The sequence below is a fragment of the Canis aureus genome, chromosome 10 (assembly GCF_053574225.1).
Source record: "Canis aureus isolate CA01 chromosome 10, VMU_Caureus_v.1.0, whole genome shotgun sequence".
NCBI lineage: Eukaryota > Metazoa > Chordata > Mammalia > Carnivora > Canidae > Canis > Canis aureus.
In genome coordinates this window covers 40,420,310-40,440,143 of record NC_135620.1, presented here as the reverse complement: position 1 = coordinate 40,440,143, position 19,834 = coordinate 40,420,310, and the positions used below count along the sequence as shown (strand labels likewise).

General features: G+C 40.0%; 1 protein-coding gene across 3 annotated transcripts in view; it reads left to right on the top strand.

Moving 5' to 3' along the window:
- SAXO1 (stabilizer of axonemal microtubules 1) overlaps positions 1-19,834 on the top strand; it is a 101,888-nt gene that overhangs the window by 14,030 nt on the left and 68,024 nt on the right. The window contains exon 2 of one of the 3 annotated variants that reach the window (XM_077912094.1): positions 18,865-18,914. The exons of the other annotated variants lie outside the window; for them this stretch is intronic. Within the exon in view, the coding sequence (XP_077768220.1) occupies positions 18,868-18,914 (47 nt within the window). The 5' untranslated portion in view covers positions 18,865-18,867. The remainder of the gene's footprint in view (positions 1-18,864; positions 18,915-19,834) is intronic. 3 annotated transcript variants of the gene reach the window in all.

Here is a 19,834-nt window from a genome sequence, read left to right as displayed (position 1 = left end):
ATGTGATATGAAGGATAAGCTGAGATCCATATGTGCCTGAAAAACCCAGGAAGTTAAGAGGGTTCTAAGGCATTTATAGGTAATGCATTAAGCACATGTGCGGACTCCAGCCTCCCGTCTCCATCCACTGCTCCTACGGAACTGTCTTTTCACTTGGTGCCCCTGCATTTCTGAGAGCCCTTTAATAGCCTTTGGGTAATGAATAAAAATGCTTCATCTCTTGCTTCCATGACTTTCCCTGATAATGTCCACACGTAGCAGTTTGTGTTTAGGAGGCGTTGGTGGGCTAGCCTGAGATACTAGGCACCACGTGAAGCAATGCTTTTCTGGGAAATGTATTTCACAGTTCCCGCAACCAGTGTATGGCTTTTGAAACTGATTCCACTCTAATACAGGGATGACCCATGATGCTCTTTCCTTACAACATTCTACTTCACACCACCTTGGAGCCTTTCTCAACTAGGCTCTGGGCTTGGAAGCCCTACTTGCTGCCAACATGGCAGTTGCTGAAATTCTGACGCTTCCACGAATCAAGGCTTCCTATTTCTCTTCCACTGCTTGCTCTAGAAATGAATTTTATTAAGATGCTTTCTTCTCTAAAAGGAATTTGAGAAATCTTAAATAACATGATACAAGGATGAAAAATCTGGGGCATTGGTTCCGTGTTTTCTTTTTCTTTAACATTTTTTTAAAATTTAAATTCAATTTGCCAACATACAGTATAACATCCAGTGCTCATCCCATCAAGTGCCCTCCTTAGTTCCTGTCACCCAGTTACTCCATCCTCCCACCCACTTCCCCTTCTGCAACCCTTTGTTTCCCAGAGTTAGGAGTTTCTCGTGGACAATCATCAATAGTTCTGTGTTTTCTGTCCCAATAGTGTACCTGCTCTGAGTCCCCACCATGTGTGGATTGAGGGCTGCTATTTTGCTCTCCCTACCTTTTCAATTTTCCAGTCTCTGTATGAGAAGGTGCAGGAACCAACTGCGGATATTTTTCAATGATGATGCTGGTACTTAGGAAAGCTCCCAGAATGGTTCTATTATTCAGAATTCTTGGTTCAAGCAACTGAAATGGACCCTGGCTGGCTTAAGTAGATTTAAACAAATGAAGCAATAGGACGGTTGACAGAATTAGTAGGAAGGCTGGAGAAGCAAGGATGGAGGATGAGAAGCCAGAGCCACAGTCCAGATGACTCTCTGGAGACCATCTGGTGAGGCTCTTGCTAATGGCCCCTTGGGGACTGAGCATGCTACACCTGCAGCTACTACCACTGGACCTGCCAGGGTCCCTGCCCATGAAACAACTTCTTCACTGTTGTCCTAGTTATCTTATTTTTGCAACATTTATTCTACATTAGCATTTCTAGAGCTTCAGGTTTGCTAGGATTTGGTCACATGCCAAGGCCTCGCTGTGGAGCTGGGTGTTGGCTTCTCCAGCGGGAGATGGGCTGTGCCTCTCATAAGGTTGGCATGGTTGGGAATTCCTCAAACAAAGGAAGGGCTTGAGAGGTTAAGCAGCTAAAAAACAAAACAAAACAAAAAAAGGCTTAAAACTAGTGTTTAATTTTCTGTATTCATTTATGAAAATAAAACACTGAACTTAGGTTAGAGCAGTTTCTCAACTGTGGCATAATTTGATGTTTTTGTTTTAGAAGCCTGTCTTGTGCGCTGTGGGATGTTAAGTAGCATTCCTGGCCTCTATTCACTAGATGTCCACGGCACCTATACAGTTCCCTGGAAACATTTTTTATTGTCCTGTTGCCAAAAGTCCTGTGGGTTGTGGGGAGAGCCCTAGTCGGAGAATCACTGGGCTAGAGGCTTTCTCAAACCATGGATTATAATTTGATAGCCTTGCAATAATGGATTTATCACAAGAATGGACCTTATACTCTTGTCCTTGTAGAGAGACCATGCTTTCCCCATGACTGTGCCCTTCCCCTGAATACAGACATCTGAAATTCTAGTATTAAGAATCACCTGGAGAGCTATTTCAAAGATGCAAATCCTGGGCTCTGCCCCCATATAGTTTGACTCTGTGGGTCCTGGGGCCCAGGAATCTGCAAATGTTAACAACCCTGGTGATTCTTTTTTTTTTTTTTAATTTTATATATTTATTAATGAGAGAGACAGAGAGCGGCAGAGACCTAGGCAGTGGGAGAAGCAGGGAGCCTGATGCGGGACTTGATCTCAGGACCCCAGGATCATGACCTGAGTCAAAGACAGATGCTCAACCACTGAGCCACCCAGGCACCCAACCCTGGTGATTCTGATGCAAGGTGGACTATGGACCACATTTTGAAAAAACATGAAGCTACTTCATTGAGTATCGACGCCAGATACTAAAGGCGTATGTTTCTTCAAGGAGAAGAGATGCAATTTTAAGGCTTTCAAACTTTCCAGTCGTTGATGGAAAAAGAAGCCATGTAAAGATGCAGTCTGTTTTACAGGAATTTTTTTGGCCAGGGTTGTTTGGAAGCAACCTTGACAAGTGATGCCGGCGCTCAGCAGGGACTCACTCAGGGACTCCTTAACCTCGACAGGTGCAGGGAACACGGTCCCTCAGCCTCACTGCTCTGTATCCTTGTGAGAACCTCCGAGGCTAAGTCCCATGTTCTAACTGCACGGGGCAGAGGAGGCATCTGGCAACATTTGCGGCAAAGTTGCGGCCCTCCTGGGTCTCTCCACCCCTCTCTCAGGAAGGCTGAAATCTAAACAAGCAGGTTCTGTCCACTGACCAAGCATCTTGTAATTTCGTACCGTATTTCAGGGGGCTCGCTTGAGCTACGGGGTCCTGTTTTCCTTTCTGCTCTAGCGGGCACTAGTCACAGTGCTAGTTCTGGCAGCCAGTACTCTGAACAGCAGATCATGTGGCTTTAATTCAAAGCCTTTGGTAGTTGTCTACTGATCAAAGAACAAACTATACTTGTTTAAGCCCCCACCCTGCCTTTCCAGCTATTTCCTACCATGCATCCTAAAAGTCAGGCTCCCCAAACCGTCCTGACACCCTGTAGACTAATTCTACTTGGTATGTGAAGTAGACTAACAGCCTGTATTCCAGACTCACCAGAAGATTCTATGAATCTTCTGATGAATATAAGGTACCCTTATATATAATATATATAAATATATAACTATTTATTTCCTAAAAGATAAAAATGATTGCTCACATTCTGTGAACTCTCCTGATTTTTAAAAGCCTGGGCTTTATTTCTCTTGAAAAACTAAACAATGTGCCGGTACCATGCCCATGTTCCTAAATGGTATTTTCACTCCATAGTGACCTTGGATAAAGTTAAGGGGAAATACCGTGAAACTTCACCTTCCTAGTTCCCACAAGAGGGCAATATAATCTCTAAAAAAAGTAAATGGAACTGAAATTGCCAAAGCTGCTAGCTTGACTTTGTTGCTGAAGTCAACATGTTTGGGAGCCTACCTGCATTTCGCAGGCCAAATGGGCTTCGGGCTCACTGGGAGCTACTGTTATGCACTTTCACAAACTCCTTCCCTTTGGGCTGGCTCCTCTCCAGCGTCTTAATTCGGTTCCTCTGAAAGCCAGTTTGAGCTAAATGTGTGCAAACAGGGCCTCCAGTTAGTTTCTGGAGCTACCTTTGAGCTTCGATGGAGGTTGTGGAAATGTGGAGGCCTGAGGAGGCAAGGTGCTTGCCAGGGGAATGCTCCATTGATGGGGACAACCTCGCAACCTGCTGCTCCTTGGTTGTGCTTCTTGTTGGCCAGGATCATACTTTGTGTCAGCACCCTGAGCCCAGAGCAGTCACCCTTGGGTGTGCCTTGATACTAACCAGGCCCACAGAGCCAGTGTGTTAACCCCCGTGCCTATTTATTAATTTAGAATGTGACATATCTGCAGAGGGGGCCTAAAGCCTTATTTTTGCTGGCTAGTGTATACTTTCCTTTTAGAAAAATTAACAGTAGAAGCCAAAATATAATCACAGAGTAGCTTGTCTGAGTTCTGAGCAAGGGGAGTGTTAGGATTTGCACATTTGGAGGTCCCACTGTGATTTTCTGGTGCTGCCTCTTGCGGTGAGGGGCTGACTGGGGCACCTTTGTTGGCCCTCCTTATAGAGGGTCAGTGCTGTGGGTGCCTTGACGTGTTTCTTAACTTCAGATCTTGTTGGTAATGCTACTATTTTGGTTTTAGTAATTTTTTTTTTTTGTTTTTGTTTTTAGTAATTTAGGTCAAAGTATTTGGGGAGGGCTAGGGGTAAGGTACCTTAGCACTTCTACTTCTCCCACCGTAAGAAGTCTGAGACATTAGTGAACATAGTGAACAACACTAGCTCTTAAGCCCCATTAGATAACTGAGTGCAGATAAGTGAAAACAAAGTTGCCAAGTCTTACTTTCTCTATTGGTTTTCTTCTCTTGCCTTTGGTTAAGACAACAAAGTAACTCTTCTGCCTCTCACCTTGTGTCCCTCATTGCTTCTTCATCCCTCTTTATGCTGCTAAGATTTGAAATGGTTCAGGAGGCATGTGGAAATACGGAAAATGAGGAAGAGAAAGCAGAAATGGTATAATTGGGTCTTGGGTTTTTGAAAAATTTTTTGTAAATTTTTTTCTGCATCAGTTTGGGTTGAATAACCTATCTATATTCCATTATGGAAAGCCAATACTGAAATATATACACAGTTGATCCTTGAACACGGGTCCACTGACACAGATTTTTTATTTCAATACATAGGTATATTACTATGAATTTTCTCTGATTTTCTTAACATTTTCTTTTCTCTAGCTTTATTGTAAGAATACAGTATACGATACATATAACATACAAAATGTGTTGACTTATCCATAGGGCTTCTGGTCAACAGTCGGTGATTAAGTTTTAGGGGAGTCAAAGTTCCATGTGGATTTTTGACTGCGTGGGGGTTGGCAACCCAAACCCTGCCTTGTTCAAGGATCACTTGAACAAAAGAATCCTTTTTTTTTTTTTTTTAATTTTTATTTATTTTTTAGTAATGAGAGATACAGAGAGAGAGGCAGAGAGAAGCAGGCTCCATGCAGGAAGCCTGATGTAGGACTCGATCCCGGGTCTCCAGGATTGCACCCTGGGCCGAAGGCAGGTGCCAAACTGCTGAGCCACCCAGGCATCCCAAGAATCCTTTTTTTTTTTTTTTAATTTTCTTTTTTTAAAATTTTTATTTATTTATGATAGTCACACACACACACACAGAGAGGCAGAGACACAGGCAGAGGGAGAAGCAGGCTCCATGCCGGGAACCCGATGCGGGACTCGATCCCGGGGCCCCAGGATCACGCCCTGAGCCAAAGGCAGGCGCTAAACCGCTGAGCCACCCAGGGATCCCCAATTTTTGGTAACTTTTAAAATGTACTCCGTTTAGTTGAAAGGGAATCTCCATGTGTTCCAAGGTGTGCCTCCTTCGGTTATATTTTGTTGGTAACATCACCCATGGCGGTGGGGTTCCTAGTGCAGAGCCAAGGAAGTGACACTGTGGTTGAACCCATTTCTGCCTCTCCCACCAGAGAGGGTGGCAATGGGCTCAAATGCCTCATTAGGTAGTTTTATAGGGTTTGGAGAAATAGGATAGTTAAAAAGTTATTTGGTACTGCTGTCTAGTCAGCATGTATTTCAATGCCTTTTTAATACTCTGAACTTCACTTAGATTTCCTGGTGTTATTATAAGTGGAAGACTTAATCCCTATTTTTAAGGAGTTTAAAATCCATGCAGTTGGAATGTGGAGTAACACAATTAGAAAGCAATGCAGGACACCATATTGTAGTGCCTAGGTTAGAGATTCTGGGGTTAGACCTGAATCCTTTTTACCCTTTTGTGTCTTAGTTCCTTTATGTAAAATGGGGAGAGTGTAAAGATTTTATGGGATAATGTATGTAAAATACTTAGCCTAGAGTCTTGGTATGTGGTTGAAAGTTCAGTATTTGGTTAGATGATCATAAATTTAAGTTTCCTTTATACAGTTTTATTGAGAAAGGATTTCCCATCTCACTGCTCAAGTAAATCCCTTTGAAAGAAAATTTCCTAGACTACTACTATATAATATCTTGATTTCTTTAATAAGCTATTTTTTTTTTCTTTTTAAAAAGATGTTATCTATTCATGAGACACAGAGAGAGAGAGAGAGAGAGAGAGAGAGAGAGGCAGAGACATAGGCAGAGGGAGAAGCAGGCTCCCTGTACAGGTAAGACTTACTGTTTTAGAGAGCAAGAAGGGGGGGCGGGGGAGAGCGTGAGCACGTGAGTGAGTGAGCAGGGGTGAGGAGCAGGGGGAGAGGGAGAGAGAGTCTTAAGCAGGCTCTGTGCTCAGCTGGAGCCCTGAAGTGGGCTCCATGTCATTGCCCTCAGATCAGGACCTGAGCTGAAACCAAGAGTCAGATCCTTAACCAATTGCGTCACCCAGGCACCACTGAAGGTATTTTTCTCACAATCAGCGTGCCTGCCTGGAACGGGCCCCCTTTTTTTGACTCCTGTTATTTATCAGCTGCTTCTATTCTGGAAAATCAGCTAACTAGATATACATAAAGGGGAAAAGGATCTGCACTTAGGTTAATAATAAGTAAGTGACAACTTCAGTGTTTTGGGTGCTTAGAATCCTTTTGCTCTCATCTTCTTGGCCATATTCTAAAAGATTGGGGTTTCCAGGAATGTGAAACCTGGATATTGCAGTGTTTGTTTAGTAGGACCAGAGGTAGAAACAAACCAAACCAGTGACTAGTGTCTGGCTTATTTTTTTTTTTTAAAGATTTTATTTATTTATTCATGAGAGACACACAGACAGAGAGAGAGGCAGAGACACAGGCAGAGGGAGAAGCAGGCTCCATGTAGGGAGCCCGATGTGAGACTGGATCCCTGGTCTCCAGGACCAGGCCCTGAGCCGAAGGCAGGGCCTAAACCACTGAGCCACCCAGGAATCCCCATGGATTATCTTTATTTCCCATCAAAAGAGAACTTGATGAAAAACCCGATTCCTAAGCAGGTGGGAAATGTGGGTTCCAGCCCTGAGAGTGTCGGGGCTGCCCCTGGGTGCCTCAGGGGTCTTCAGAGTCACTGAAGCACTTTAGACCCTCCCAGGAAGAGTAAGGTGCACAACGTGTACCAATGAACTTCGAATTCATGGAAGATTTTTTTCTATGGTGCATAATGTTTATTTGGTTAAAACAAAAACAAAACCTTAAATGGATTTTTGCCTCTTCAGAGAGTATTCTTTTTTGAGGTGATGGAAATTGCATGAGTAAAGGAAAATCTGACTGGCTTTGGTAATGAAAGAGTGTAAGCACGTCGGGATTTCTCACAGCTGTTTTAGTAGGCAGAGTGCTTCCACTTGGGGAATAACACCATGAGAAATCTCCATTTTCCCTGATGTTTGTTCCATTTCATTCTGTGTACTCCTCTCCTCGCAGATTTAAATACCAAATTGCTTCTATTACTTCACAGTTTCCACCTGGGGTCTCAGGAGTTCACACAGAGCCAAAAAAGCATCTGCAGTTTCCCCCTTTTTGCCACATCTTATAGCTGGGGGCTGCTTTTTTAGACTGTTTATGTCATCAGCGCTGTATCTCCGGGTATTCCTGGTTGAGTTTTTAGTTTCAACTGAAACTGTAATCTCAGAAGTGGCATGTCTCCCCCTGCCGAAAAGCCAACACCGCCGTGGAGAGTTTTCTGCTGTGAGGGTTTGGGGTGATTTAATTCTGAAAAATCCTTCCGTACCTCACTCATCTCTGCTGGGATTTTTTTTTTCTTTTAATTTTTAAATTTGGCAGATTGAAAAAAAAAAAAAAAAACTCTGTAAAGATGATTATTTTTTTGCCCATAGATACAGAAAATAACTTCAGGATCATCTTGTCAGCATTAGGCTTTGATTCTCTAACAGAGGGGAAAAGGTACAGGCCATCCAGAGTCAATTCTGTCTGCCGTTGCTGGCGTGGCACTGATTAAAATGGGGGCATCGTTGTTTATTTGAAGGCGAAATATGGATTTTTGTTTGCAAATAACAGTTGGCTGCATGTATGAATGAATTTAGCCATTTTGACTAGATTGATCCATCAGTGAGCTGGATGATGAATTGCTTTCAGTTCGGGGGTTAATAAATTTTGTGTGCTGTGCTCAGCATTCGCTTAGCTGAGTAACTACATTGCACAAATGCTCAAAAGTGCTCCAAGAGAACATGCATGTCCTTGCAAAAGTCCCCAGCAGTGGCTGGAACACCAACCCTCTTTTCCTCCTTCGTTTCCCCCACCATGTGTGGGGAAGTTTTTTTTTTTTTTTCCTATCTCTAGCTTTATTGAAGTATAATTGACAAAACTGTGGGATATTTAAGGTGTACATCACAATGGTTTGATAAACATTGTGAACAGATTCTTCCCCTTAACACATCCATCACCTCACATTTATCTTTTCTTACGTGTGTGAGGCATTTAAGTTCTTCTCTGAACAAATTTCAATTCTACAATATCGTGTTCTCAACTATTAGTCACCCTGTCATACATTAGATCCTAGACCTTATTCATATTGTAGCTGAACGTTTGTACCCTTTTACCAGCCTGTCCCTGTTTTTCCCACCTCCAGTATTGTTGAAAATGGTGTAGTTTGCTTCTTTCTCATGGCTGAATAATATTTCATTGTGTGTATGTGTGTATTTATATAAATATATACATATATATATGTATGATTCATCTCTGGTGAACACTTAGGTAATTTGTATATCTTGGCTATTATGAATAATGTTGTAGTGAACATGGAAGTATAACTATCTCTTAAAGATCTGGTTTTCATTTCCTTTTGGTATATACCTTGGAGTGGAGTTGCTGGATCATAGAGTAACTGTATTTTTAACTTTTTGAGGAGCCTCCATACTGTTTTCCACGGTGGCTGTGCCAATTTTCTTTCCCTCTACCCTCACCGCCCCTTCTTGATTTATCCTGCTCTTCACCCTGTGACCTCATGCATGGCCTGAGTGGGGCTGGAGTGACAGCCTGGTGAGAGGTTAAAAGGTCAGCTTGCTGGCATCTCAAGTTGGATGTGAGACTTGGGAAAATCTATCCCAGATCCCTTTTGGTACTTGTTTCTCTTAAGAAAGCATATCAGCTTTGTACTTCCCATTTCTCCAGAGTTCAGTGTCCTATGACTGACTAAACACCCCCAGTGAGACCCCTACTCCTGTGTCCCATACTTCATGATTGCTTCTCCTTCTTTTCCTGACTTTCATACTCCCTTGTGCTGTTGGTAGTTTGGATTTTAGTCATTTGGCTGAATATTTAGGACAGTGGCACCTGGTAGGGTCTTAATACATTTTTGAATGAATAATTTGTCTATTGATAGAAAGCAATCTGACTAAATGAATTAATCCACATGAAAATACAAGGTCCCAAACCTTTCATCATTGCCATTTCAAGTATTACAGGGGATTTAGGCTTGAGCATTTGTACTAGTACTTTATTATTTTTATTTCGGCAAGAGTTTTTTTTTTTTTTTTTTAAGATTTTATTTATTGATTTACTTGATAGAGGATGCACAAGCAGGGGCAAGGGCAGAGATAGAGCCAAGCCCCGAGTCAGGCCCCAACCACACAACCCATGAGATCATGACCTAAGTCAAAACCATGAGTCTGTTGTTTAACTGACTGAGCCACCCAGGTGCCCTCCCTACTTTTTTTTTTTTTTTTTTTTTAAATGTAGGCTCCATGTCTAGCATGGAGCCCATTGCAGAGCTTGAACTCATTATCAACACTGAGATCAAGACCTGAACTGAGATCAAAAGTTGGATGCTTAACCAACTGAGCCACCCAGGCACCCCAGCAAGAAAAAACTTTGAGAGGAGATGGCAGTTTATGGTTAAAAAGGTTTAGATGGTCTTCCAGGTTTCTTTACCAAAGACAATCACCGTTCCTGATTTCCTTCCTTCTTTTTTTTTTTTTTTTTTTTTTACCGTTCCTGATTTCTTATGTATCTTTTTTGAGACTTTCCATAAGTATACAAATGTATATTTACATATTACACCCCGCTAACATATAAGAGACATGCCTCTTCCTTTTTTTTTTTTTTTTTTTTTTTTTTTTTTACTTTTTGTTAAGATAAGGCCCTAACCAAATGGATCACCTCCCTCTCCCCCCTTAGCTATTCCCAAATAGGCTATATATTTGTCTTAAAAAAAAAAAATCTCATTCCAAATTGTGTATTTCACATTATTTTTTTTACACCACTTTGGTATTTGGATAAAGATTTGACTGTCTATGCCAGAAAATCTAAAATAACAGTGGCTTACACAGGATAAATTTTTTCTTTCACCTAAGACAAGTCTAGGGATGATAGGGCAGCTCACAATGTCAGGGACTCAGGCTCTTTCTAGTGCTTTGCCTCATGATCCAAGATGGCTGCTGAACCTCTAGTCATTCTGTCCATATTCTAGGCAGCAGGAAAGAATGGTTTCTCCTAAGCCCCAAACCATGTGCTCTCTTTGTGGAGACCTCACCAGCAGTATCATACAAGACTTCCTAGCTGGCCCAGCTAAAAATTGGGGATTCTATGGCCACCAAAGAAGAGGAATATAGATATTGGGGTAGATAGCTAGTATTTTCTGCCACCATTACTCACCTCTTCAAATATGACAACCTCCCCTCCCCCATGGACTTTAACAGGACTTTTTGCTTCTCTCAGAAATCTTCAACTGTGCCAACTTGATTTGGGGGGGTGGGGAACAGGTCAGTCCAGTGTGAGAATGGCCATGTTATTCAGAACTTTAAAAAAGTAAGGGTTGTTTTAGCTCAGAGGAAAGTTCAGTGTGGTTTGACACTGCAGTTTAGCCCTTTCTGAGCTGATCATTTAGATCAGGGCTTGGCAAAGCTTTTCTATAAAGGACCAGAGAGTAAGTGTTTTAGGCTTTGCTGGCCATATCCTCTGTGCTATAGCTACTCTAGTCTGCCTTGTGCTGCAAGAGCAGCTGCCGATGATATATAGAAGCATGAGCATGGCCGTGTTCTGATGAAATTTTATTATCATTTTGAAATTAAAGTTACAGATACTTTTATGGTCCAGAAATATTTATCTTGGTTTTTTCAACTATTTTAAAATGTAAGCGCTGTTCTTATAAGCTACACAAAAACATAGGGCCATGGTTTGCTGACTCTGAGTTTAGATGATGCTTGTAGAAATGATAAGCTCTAAGAAAAGAAAGTAATATTTTGCTGCTCTAAGAACAAGTTAGTCAACTAGGCTGAGACTCTGGGCAGAGGGAAGGAGAATCTAAAAATGTTTCAAAGAGTTGACTGTTTTGAGGTCACATACTTTAAAATGCATAGGGATCCCTGGGTGGCGCAGCGGTTTGGCGCCTGCCTTTGGCCCAGGGCGCGATCCTGGAGACCCGGGATCGAATCCCACATCGGGCTCCTGGTGCATGGAGCCTGCTTCTCCCTCTGCCTGTGTCTCTGCCTCTCTCTCTCTCTCTGTGACTATCATAAATAAATAAAAATTAAAAAAAATTTAAAATGCATAAAAATACATTACTAGAAAATACACATTTTTCTTAGTGATACATTTAGTTTTTAAATATGATACAAAATTTACCATTTTAACTAATCTTTAAAAGTACAATTCAGTGCCATTAAGTTCTTTCACAGTATGTGTAGCCATTACCATGATCCATTTCCTAAATGATTTTCTATCATCTGAAACAGAAGCTCTTCCTGTTAAACAGCAGCTCTCCACTACCCCCTCCCCCTACCTCATAGAAACCGCTATTGTCTTTTCTATAAATTTGCCTATTCTCGGTACCACGTAAGTGGAACCATACAGTATTTATCATTTTTAGTCTGGTTTATTCACTTAGCATAATATCTTCCAGGTTCATCAATATTTTGTAGCAGGTGTCAGAATTTTTCCTTTTTAAGGCTGAATAATATTCTATCATTTGTGTATATCATATCCATTTTGTTTATCCATCCATTCATCTGTTGGCAGACATCTGGCTTGTTTGCATCTTTCTGCTACTGTGAATAATGCTGCTTGAGTCCTGCTTTTATTTTTATTTTTATTTTTATTTTTATTTTTTTTTTTGAGTCCTGCTTTTAATTCTTTTGTGTATATACCTGGAATTACAGCATATGGTAATTCTAGCTTTTTAAGGAACCACCATACTGTTTTCTGCAGAGGCTGCACCATTTTACGTTCCCATGAGCAATGCCCAGAGGTTTCACTTTGAATATGGAATTTAGAGTATGTGGACTGAGAATGTACTCCGTTTTTCTAAACATTTTTAGATTCTTCTTCCCTCTTCCTTTCCATAGTCTTACTCTACTTCACCAACATTTAAATAAATACATAAATACATAAATAAATTACTTAATTCTATTTATGAGCGTGTGCAGGGGGAGGGGCAGAGGGTGGGAGAGACTCTCAAGTAAACTCTGGGCTGAATGTGGAGCCTGTCATGAGACTCAATCTCAGGACACTGATATCATGACCTGAGCCAGAAGCAAGAGTTGGCTGCTCAACCGATTGAGCCACCCAGGAACTCCACTACCTGACCAACTTCTATTTAGAAGAGCAAATCATTCCTTTCCTCATTCCTCACCAACACTTACTTAAAAAACCTTTTTTTTTTTTTTTTAAGATTTTATTTATTTGTTTGAGAGAGAGCGAGAACGAGTGGGAGAGACAGCATGAGTACAGGGACAGAAGGGCAGAGGGAGAGGGGGAAGCAGGCTCCCTACTAAGGAGAAAGCCTGATGTGGGGCTTGATCCTGGAACTCTGGGATCATGACCTGAGCCAAAGGCAGACGCTTAACCAACTGAGCCACCCAAGTGTCCCAATTTTATTAAGTTTTTTAAAAGTTTATTTAATTCCTATACTCCTAGTGGGACTCAAACTCACAATCCCAAGATCAAGAGTCACATGTTCCTCCAACAGAGCCAGCAAGGTGCCCCAATTTTATTAACTTTTAAAATTTTAATTCCAGTATAGTTAACATACAGTGCTATATTAGTTTCAGGTACAGTGATTCAGTATTTCTATATATTACTCAGTGCTCATCAGGATAAGTGTACTCTTCAATCCCCATCATCCATTTCCCCCCTCACCCCTACCTCACCTCTGGTAACCATCAGTTCTCTATAGTTAAGAGTCTGTTTCTTGGTTTGTCTCTGTTTTTTTTTTTTTTTCCTCCTTTGTTCATTTGTTTTGTTTCTTAAATTCCACATGGGAGTGAAACCATATGTTGTCTTCTAGCTGATTTTGCTTAGCTGCTTAGCTATTATACTCTAATTCCAACCATGTTATTGCAAATGGCAATATTTCATTCTTTTTTATGGCCAAATAATATTCTATTGTGTGCGTGTGTGTGTGTGTGTGTATATATATATATATATTCACTTCATCTTTATTCATTCATCTGTTGATGGACAGTTAAGCTACTTCCATAGTTTGGCTATTGTAAATAATGTTGCAGTAAACATAGGGGTGCACATATCCTTTCAAATTAGTGTTTTTGTATTCTTTGGGTAAACACCCAGTAGTGGGATTACTGGATTATAGGGTAGCTCTATTTATAACTTTTTGAGGAATCTCCATACTGTTTTCCACAGTGGCTGCACCAGTTTGCATTCCTACCAGCAGTGCAGTCTTCCTCCTTCTCCACATCCTCCACCAGCACTTGTTTCTTGTGTTTTTGATTTTAGTCATTTTGACAAGTGTGAAGGGATATCTTCTTGTAGTTTTGATTTCCATTTCCCTGATGATGAGTGATGTTGAACATCTTTTCATTGTCTGTTGGCCATCTGGATGTCTTCTTTGGAGAAATATCTGCTCATGCCTTCTGCCCATTTTTAAAATTGGCTTATTTGTTACTTATTTGGTAAGTTGTATCAGTTCTTTATGTATTTTGGATACTAACCCTTTATTAGAGATGTTATTTGTAAACACCTTTATCCATTCAGTAGGTTGTCTTAGTTTTGTTGATGGTTCCCTCTTTTGTGCAGAAGCTTTTTATTTTGATATAGTCCTAATAGTTTGTTTGCTTTTGTTTTCCTTGCCTCAGGGAATATTCTAAAAAATGTTGCTATGGCTGCTGTTAGAGAAATTATTGCCTGTGATGTCTTCTAGGATTTTTATGGTTTTAGGTTTCACATTTATGTCTTTAATCCATATTGAGTTTATTTTTGTGTATGGTGTGAGAAAGTGGTCCAGAGTCATTCTTTTGCATGTTGCTATCTAGTTTCCTCAGCACCATTTGTTGAAGAGACTTTTCCCCATAACATATTCTTGCCTTTTTTGTTGAAGATTAATTGACCATATAATTGTGAGTTTGTTTCTGGGCTTAATTCCTGGATTGTTTCTGGATTTTGTCTTCTGTTCTATTGATCTATGTGTCTGTTTTTGTGTCAGTACCATACTGTTTTGATCACTATAGCTCTGTGATATAAGTTGAAGTCCAGAGTTGTGATGCTTCCAGCTTTGATTTTCCTTTTCAAGATTGCATTGGCAATTTGGGATTTTTTTGTGGTTCCACAGATGTGAGAATTGACTGTTCTAGTTCTGTGAAAAATGCTGTTGATATTTTGGTAGGGATTGCATTAAATGTGTAGATTGGTTTGGGTAGTATAGATAGACATTTCTTTTTCTTTTTCTTTTTTTTCTAGATAGACATTTCTTAACAGTGTTTTTTCTGCCAGTCCAGGAGCATGGAATGCCTTTCCATTTCTTTGTGTCTTCTTAAACTTCTTTCATCAGTGTTTTGTAGTTTTCAAAATACAGGTCTTTTACCTCTTTGGTTAGGTTTCTTCCTAGATATATTATTATTTTTGATGCAATTGTAAAATGGATTATTTTCTTTTTTAAGATTTTATTTATTCATTCGAGAGAGAGTCAGAGACATAAGCAGAGGGAGAAGCAGGATTCATGCAGGGAGCCCGATGTGGGACTCGATCCCGAGACTCCAGGATCACACCTTGGGCCAAAGTCAGGCACTAAACTGCTGAGCCACCTAGGTGTCCCTTGGATTGTTGTCTTAATTTCTCTTTCTGTTGCTTCATTTTTGGTGTACGAAATGCAACAGATTTCTGTACATTGATTTTTGTATCCTGTGATGTTACTGAATTTATCAGTTCTAGCTGTTCTTTGATGGAGTCTTTCAGGTTTTTACAGAGAGTGTCATGTCACCTACAAATAGAGAAAGTTTGATTTCTTCCTTGCTGATTTGGATGCCTTTTATTTCTGTTGTCTGATTGCTGTGACTAAGACTTCTAGTACTGTGTTGAATAAAAGTGGTGAAAGTGGACATCCTTGTCTTGTTCCTCACCTTAGGGAAGAGGCCCTGGAATTTTTCCCCCATTGAGGATGATGCCAGCTGTTGGGTTTTTCACAGAGGGCCTTTCTTATGTTGAGGTGTGTTCCCTCTAAACCTACTTTTTGACGGTTTTTAGCATGAATGAATGTTGTGCCTTGTCAAAAATGCTTTTTCTGTGTCTATTGAAACTGCTCACATGGTTCTTATCCTTTCTCTTATTGAAGTTACGTAACACACGGATTCATTTGTGAATATTAAATTACTCTTACAACCCAGGCATAAATCCCACTTGATTGTGGTAAATGATTTTTTTTTTTTAATGTATTGTTGTATTTGGTTTGCTAGTATTTTGTTGAGGAACTTTGCATCTGTGTTCATCAGAGATACTGGCGATAGTTCTCCTTTTTGGTGGTCAGGGTAATGCTGGACTTAGAATGAATTTGGAAGTTTCCCTTTCTTTTCTATTTTTGGTAGCAGTTTGAGAAGAGTAGGTATTAACTCTTTTTTAAATGTTTGGTGGAATTCACCTGTGAAGCTATCTGGTCCTGGACTTTGGTTAATTGGGAGCTTTTTGATTACTGATTCAGCTTCATTGTTCAAATTGTCTAGCTCTTCCTGTTTCAGTTTTGATTGTTTATGTTTCTAGGAATGTATTCATTTCTTTTAGGTTGTCCAATTTGTTGACAGATAATTTTTATAACATTTTATAATATATTATAATTATATTATAATATATAATTATAATTATATTATATATATTATATTTATATTTTATAATTTTTATAATATTTTCTCATAATTGTTAGTATCATAATTGTTTGTATTGTCTATGGTGTTGGTTTTTATTTCTCCTCTCTTGTGATTTTATTAGGATCCTTTCTCTTTTTTTTTGTCTTGATAGATCTTGCTAGAGGTTTATCAATTTTATTGATTTTTTTTTTTTTTTTTCGAAGAATCAGCTCCTGGTTTCATTGATCTCTTCTATTGTCTTTTTAGTTTCTATATCACTTATTTCTGCTCTAGTTTTTATTATTTCCTTGTTTCTGCTGGTTTTAGGTTTTGTTTGTTCTTTTTCTAGCTCCTTTAGGTATTAGGTTAAGTTGTTTGAGACTGTTCTTGCTTCTTGAGGTAGGCCTGTACCTGCATTGCTATAAACTTCTCTCTTAGAACCACTTTTGCTGTATCCTAAAGATTTTGAACTATTGTGTTTTTCTTTTTATTTATTTCCATGTACTTTTAAATTTTATTTCCTGGTGACCCATTCATTGTTCAGTAGCATGTTACGTAACTTCTATGTATTTGTGTTCTTTCCAGATTTTTTTCTTGTGGTTGACTTCTAGTTTCATAATGTTGTGGCCAGAAAAGATGCATGGTGTGACTTTGATCTTTTTGTACTTGTTGAGGCTTGTTTTGTGGCATAACATGTGATCTATTCTGGAGAATGTTCCATGTGTACTTGAAAAGAATATGTATTCTGCTGTTTTAGGCTGGAATGTTCTGTTCCAGTGTGTCATTCAAAGGCATGATTTCCTTGATGAATTTCTGTTTAGATTATGTGTCTGTTGATATAAGTGGGGTGTTAAAGTCCCCTACTATTATTGTATTATTATCAATGAGTTCCTTTATTTTTATCATTAACTGTTTTACATATCTGTGTGCTCCGGTGTTGGGTGCATAAATATTTATAATTGTATATCTTCTTATTGGAGTGTTCCTTTTATGATTATACTGTGTTCTTCGTCTTTTGTTACAGTCTTGGTTTTAAAGTCTGTTTTGTCCAATATAAGTATTATTACTCCAGCTGTCTTTTGACATCCATTTGCATGATAAATACTTCTCCATTTCCTCACTTTGAGTCTGCAATTGTCTTAAGGTCTAAAATGAGTGTCTTGTAGGCAGCATATCAATGGCCCTCTTTTTTTTTTTTTTATCCATCTGTCACCCTATGTCTTTTGATTGGAGTGTTTAGTCCATTTACATTCAAAGTAGTTATTGCTATATATGTATCCTTTGCCATTACTTGTTTTGTGATTGTTTATGAAGATTTTCTCTGATCCTTTCTTGTCTTTCTTTCATGCTTTATTGGCTTTCTTTAGTGATATATTTGGATTTCTTTCTCTTTATTTTTTGCATATTAGTGGTTTTTGATTTGTGGTTAGGTTTGTATATAACATCTTCTGCATATAGCAGTCTATATTAAGTTGATGGTCATTTAAGTTAGGATCCATTCTTTATTCCTCTCCTCCCCATGTTTTAGGCATATGGTATCATATTTTTTTCTATTTTTATTTTAAATTTTTATTTATTTTATTTGAGAGAGTGTGAGCATAAGTGGGGGGAGGGGCAGAGGGAGAAGCAGACTCCCCACTGAGCAGAGAGCCTGACGGTGGGGCTCAATCCCAGAACCCTGAGATTGTGACCTGAGCTGAAGGCAGACACTTAACCAACTGAGCCACTGAGGTGCCTGTATGGTGTCATATTTTATATCCTTTTATTCTGCAAGTTCTTTTTTTTTTTTTTTTTGTTCTTTGATTTTTTTAATAGAAATATTAATTTTTGATGCTTTGTGTTTCCTACTTTTATAATGTCATTTTGATTTTTCCTTTCCACTCAGAGTCCCCTTTAATATTTCTTGCAGGGTTGGTTTAGTGGTCATGAACTCTTTAGTTTTTGTTTGTCTGGGAAACTCTTTATTCTATCCTATCCTGAATGAATGCCTGGCTGGATAGAGTATTCTTGGCTGCAGATTTTTCCCATTCGCACTTTGAATATGTCATGCCACTTCTTTCTGGTTTGGAAAGTTTCTGTTGAAAAAAATCACTGATAGCTTTATAAGGTTTCCTTTGTATGTAACTGTCTTCCTTTGTCTTGCTGCTTTTAATATTTTTTAATCACTATATTTTGCCATTTTATTTTTTTATTTTTTTAAATTTTTATTTATTTATGATAGTCACACACACACACACAGAGAGAGAGAGAGAGAGAGAGAGAGAGGCAGAGACATAGGCAGAGGGAGAAGCAGGCTCCATGCACCGGGAGCCCGATGTGGGATTCGATCCCGGGTCTCCAGGATCGCGCCCTGGGCCAAAGGCAGGCGCCAAACCGCTGCCCCACCCAGGGATCCCTATTTTGCCATTTAAAAGATGTCAGTTTGACACAGAGAGAGCACAAGCAGGGGAGCAACAGGGAGAGGGAGAGGAAGCTTGAAGTGGGGCTCGATTGCAGGACTCCGGGATCATGACCTGAGCTGGAAGGAAGATGCTTAACCTACCAAGCCACCCAGGTGCCCCTATTTTGCCATTTTGATTATAATATGTCTTGGTGTGGATCTGCTTTTGTCAAGTTTGTTGGGGGTTCTCTGTGCCTCCTGGATCTGGATATCTGTTTCCCCAGATTAGGGAAGTTTTCAGCTATTATTCCTTCAAATACATTTTCTGCTCCCTTTTCACTCTCTTCTTTTCTGGAACTCCTATAATATGAATATTATTATGTTTGATGGAGTCACTAATTTCCTTAAATCTATTCTCATGTTGCATAATTCTTGTTTCTCTTTTTTGTTCAGCTTGATTACTTTCCATTACTCTATCTTCTAGGTCATGAATTCAATCCTCTGCTTCTTCCAGCCTGCTGTTTATTCCTTCAGGTATGTTTCTCCTTTTGTTTATTGAGTCCTTTATCTTTGTTATGTTATTATTATTATTTTTTATCTCTCTGTTAAGGATCTCATTGATATCTTCCACTCTTTTCTCAAGTCCAGTGACTGTCCTTAGGATCATTGCTTTAAATTCTCCATCAGGCATGTGATTTATTTATTTTTTATTTTTTTATTTTTTCAGGCATGTGATTTAAACATCTGTTTCACTTAGATCTCTGGCTGTGGCCTTGTCCTGGTCTTTCATTTGGAACATATTCCTCTGTCTTCTCATTTTGTTTAAGTCTCTGTTAGGAAAGTTAGATATGTCTCCTGTTCTTGAGGGCAATGGCTTTCTGAAGAAGAGGTCCTATAGTACCCTGCAACACAGAGTCCCCTGGTCTCCAGGACCTGCTACTTCTGAGAGTGTCTCCAGTGTGTGCTATGTATGGTCTGCTGTTGTGTCCTGACTGCTTTATCCTTCAGGCTGGTTCTCTTCAGGAGCTCTCTTTACCTTTGGTGGGCAGTGTTTGGTCCCTGGCCTGAACATGGTATATTTTAACTAGGTGTGCTCTGATCTCTTTGTGAATGAGACCTATTGCTGCTGCCACTGGAGCTGAGGCCTTGCAAAACTCCTGGGTTGGGAGACACAGTGCTGGCAGGGGATTTGGCCAGTCTTCTGCGGGAGAGGGCCCTCTGCACTGGGACTGGGGCCAGCATGACTGGGAGTGTTGGTTCCACCAGAGCATGGGGGGGAGTGGGGCTTGGTGTAAGCAACTTAATGAGTGAGTGTCAGTGCTGGGCTGGTTCCTGCAGGTGGCACTGTGCTTATGCTGAGGGGTGGGGGATAGAACTGGTGTGGCCAGTTCCTTTGTTCCTGGAAGAGGATCTCTGTAAAGGCTGCCTCTCTGGGATGTGCGCTGAAATGAGCA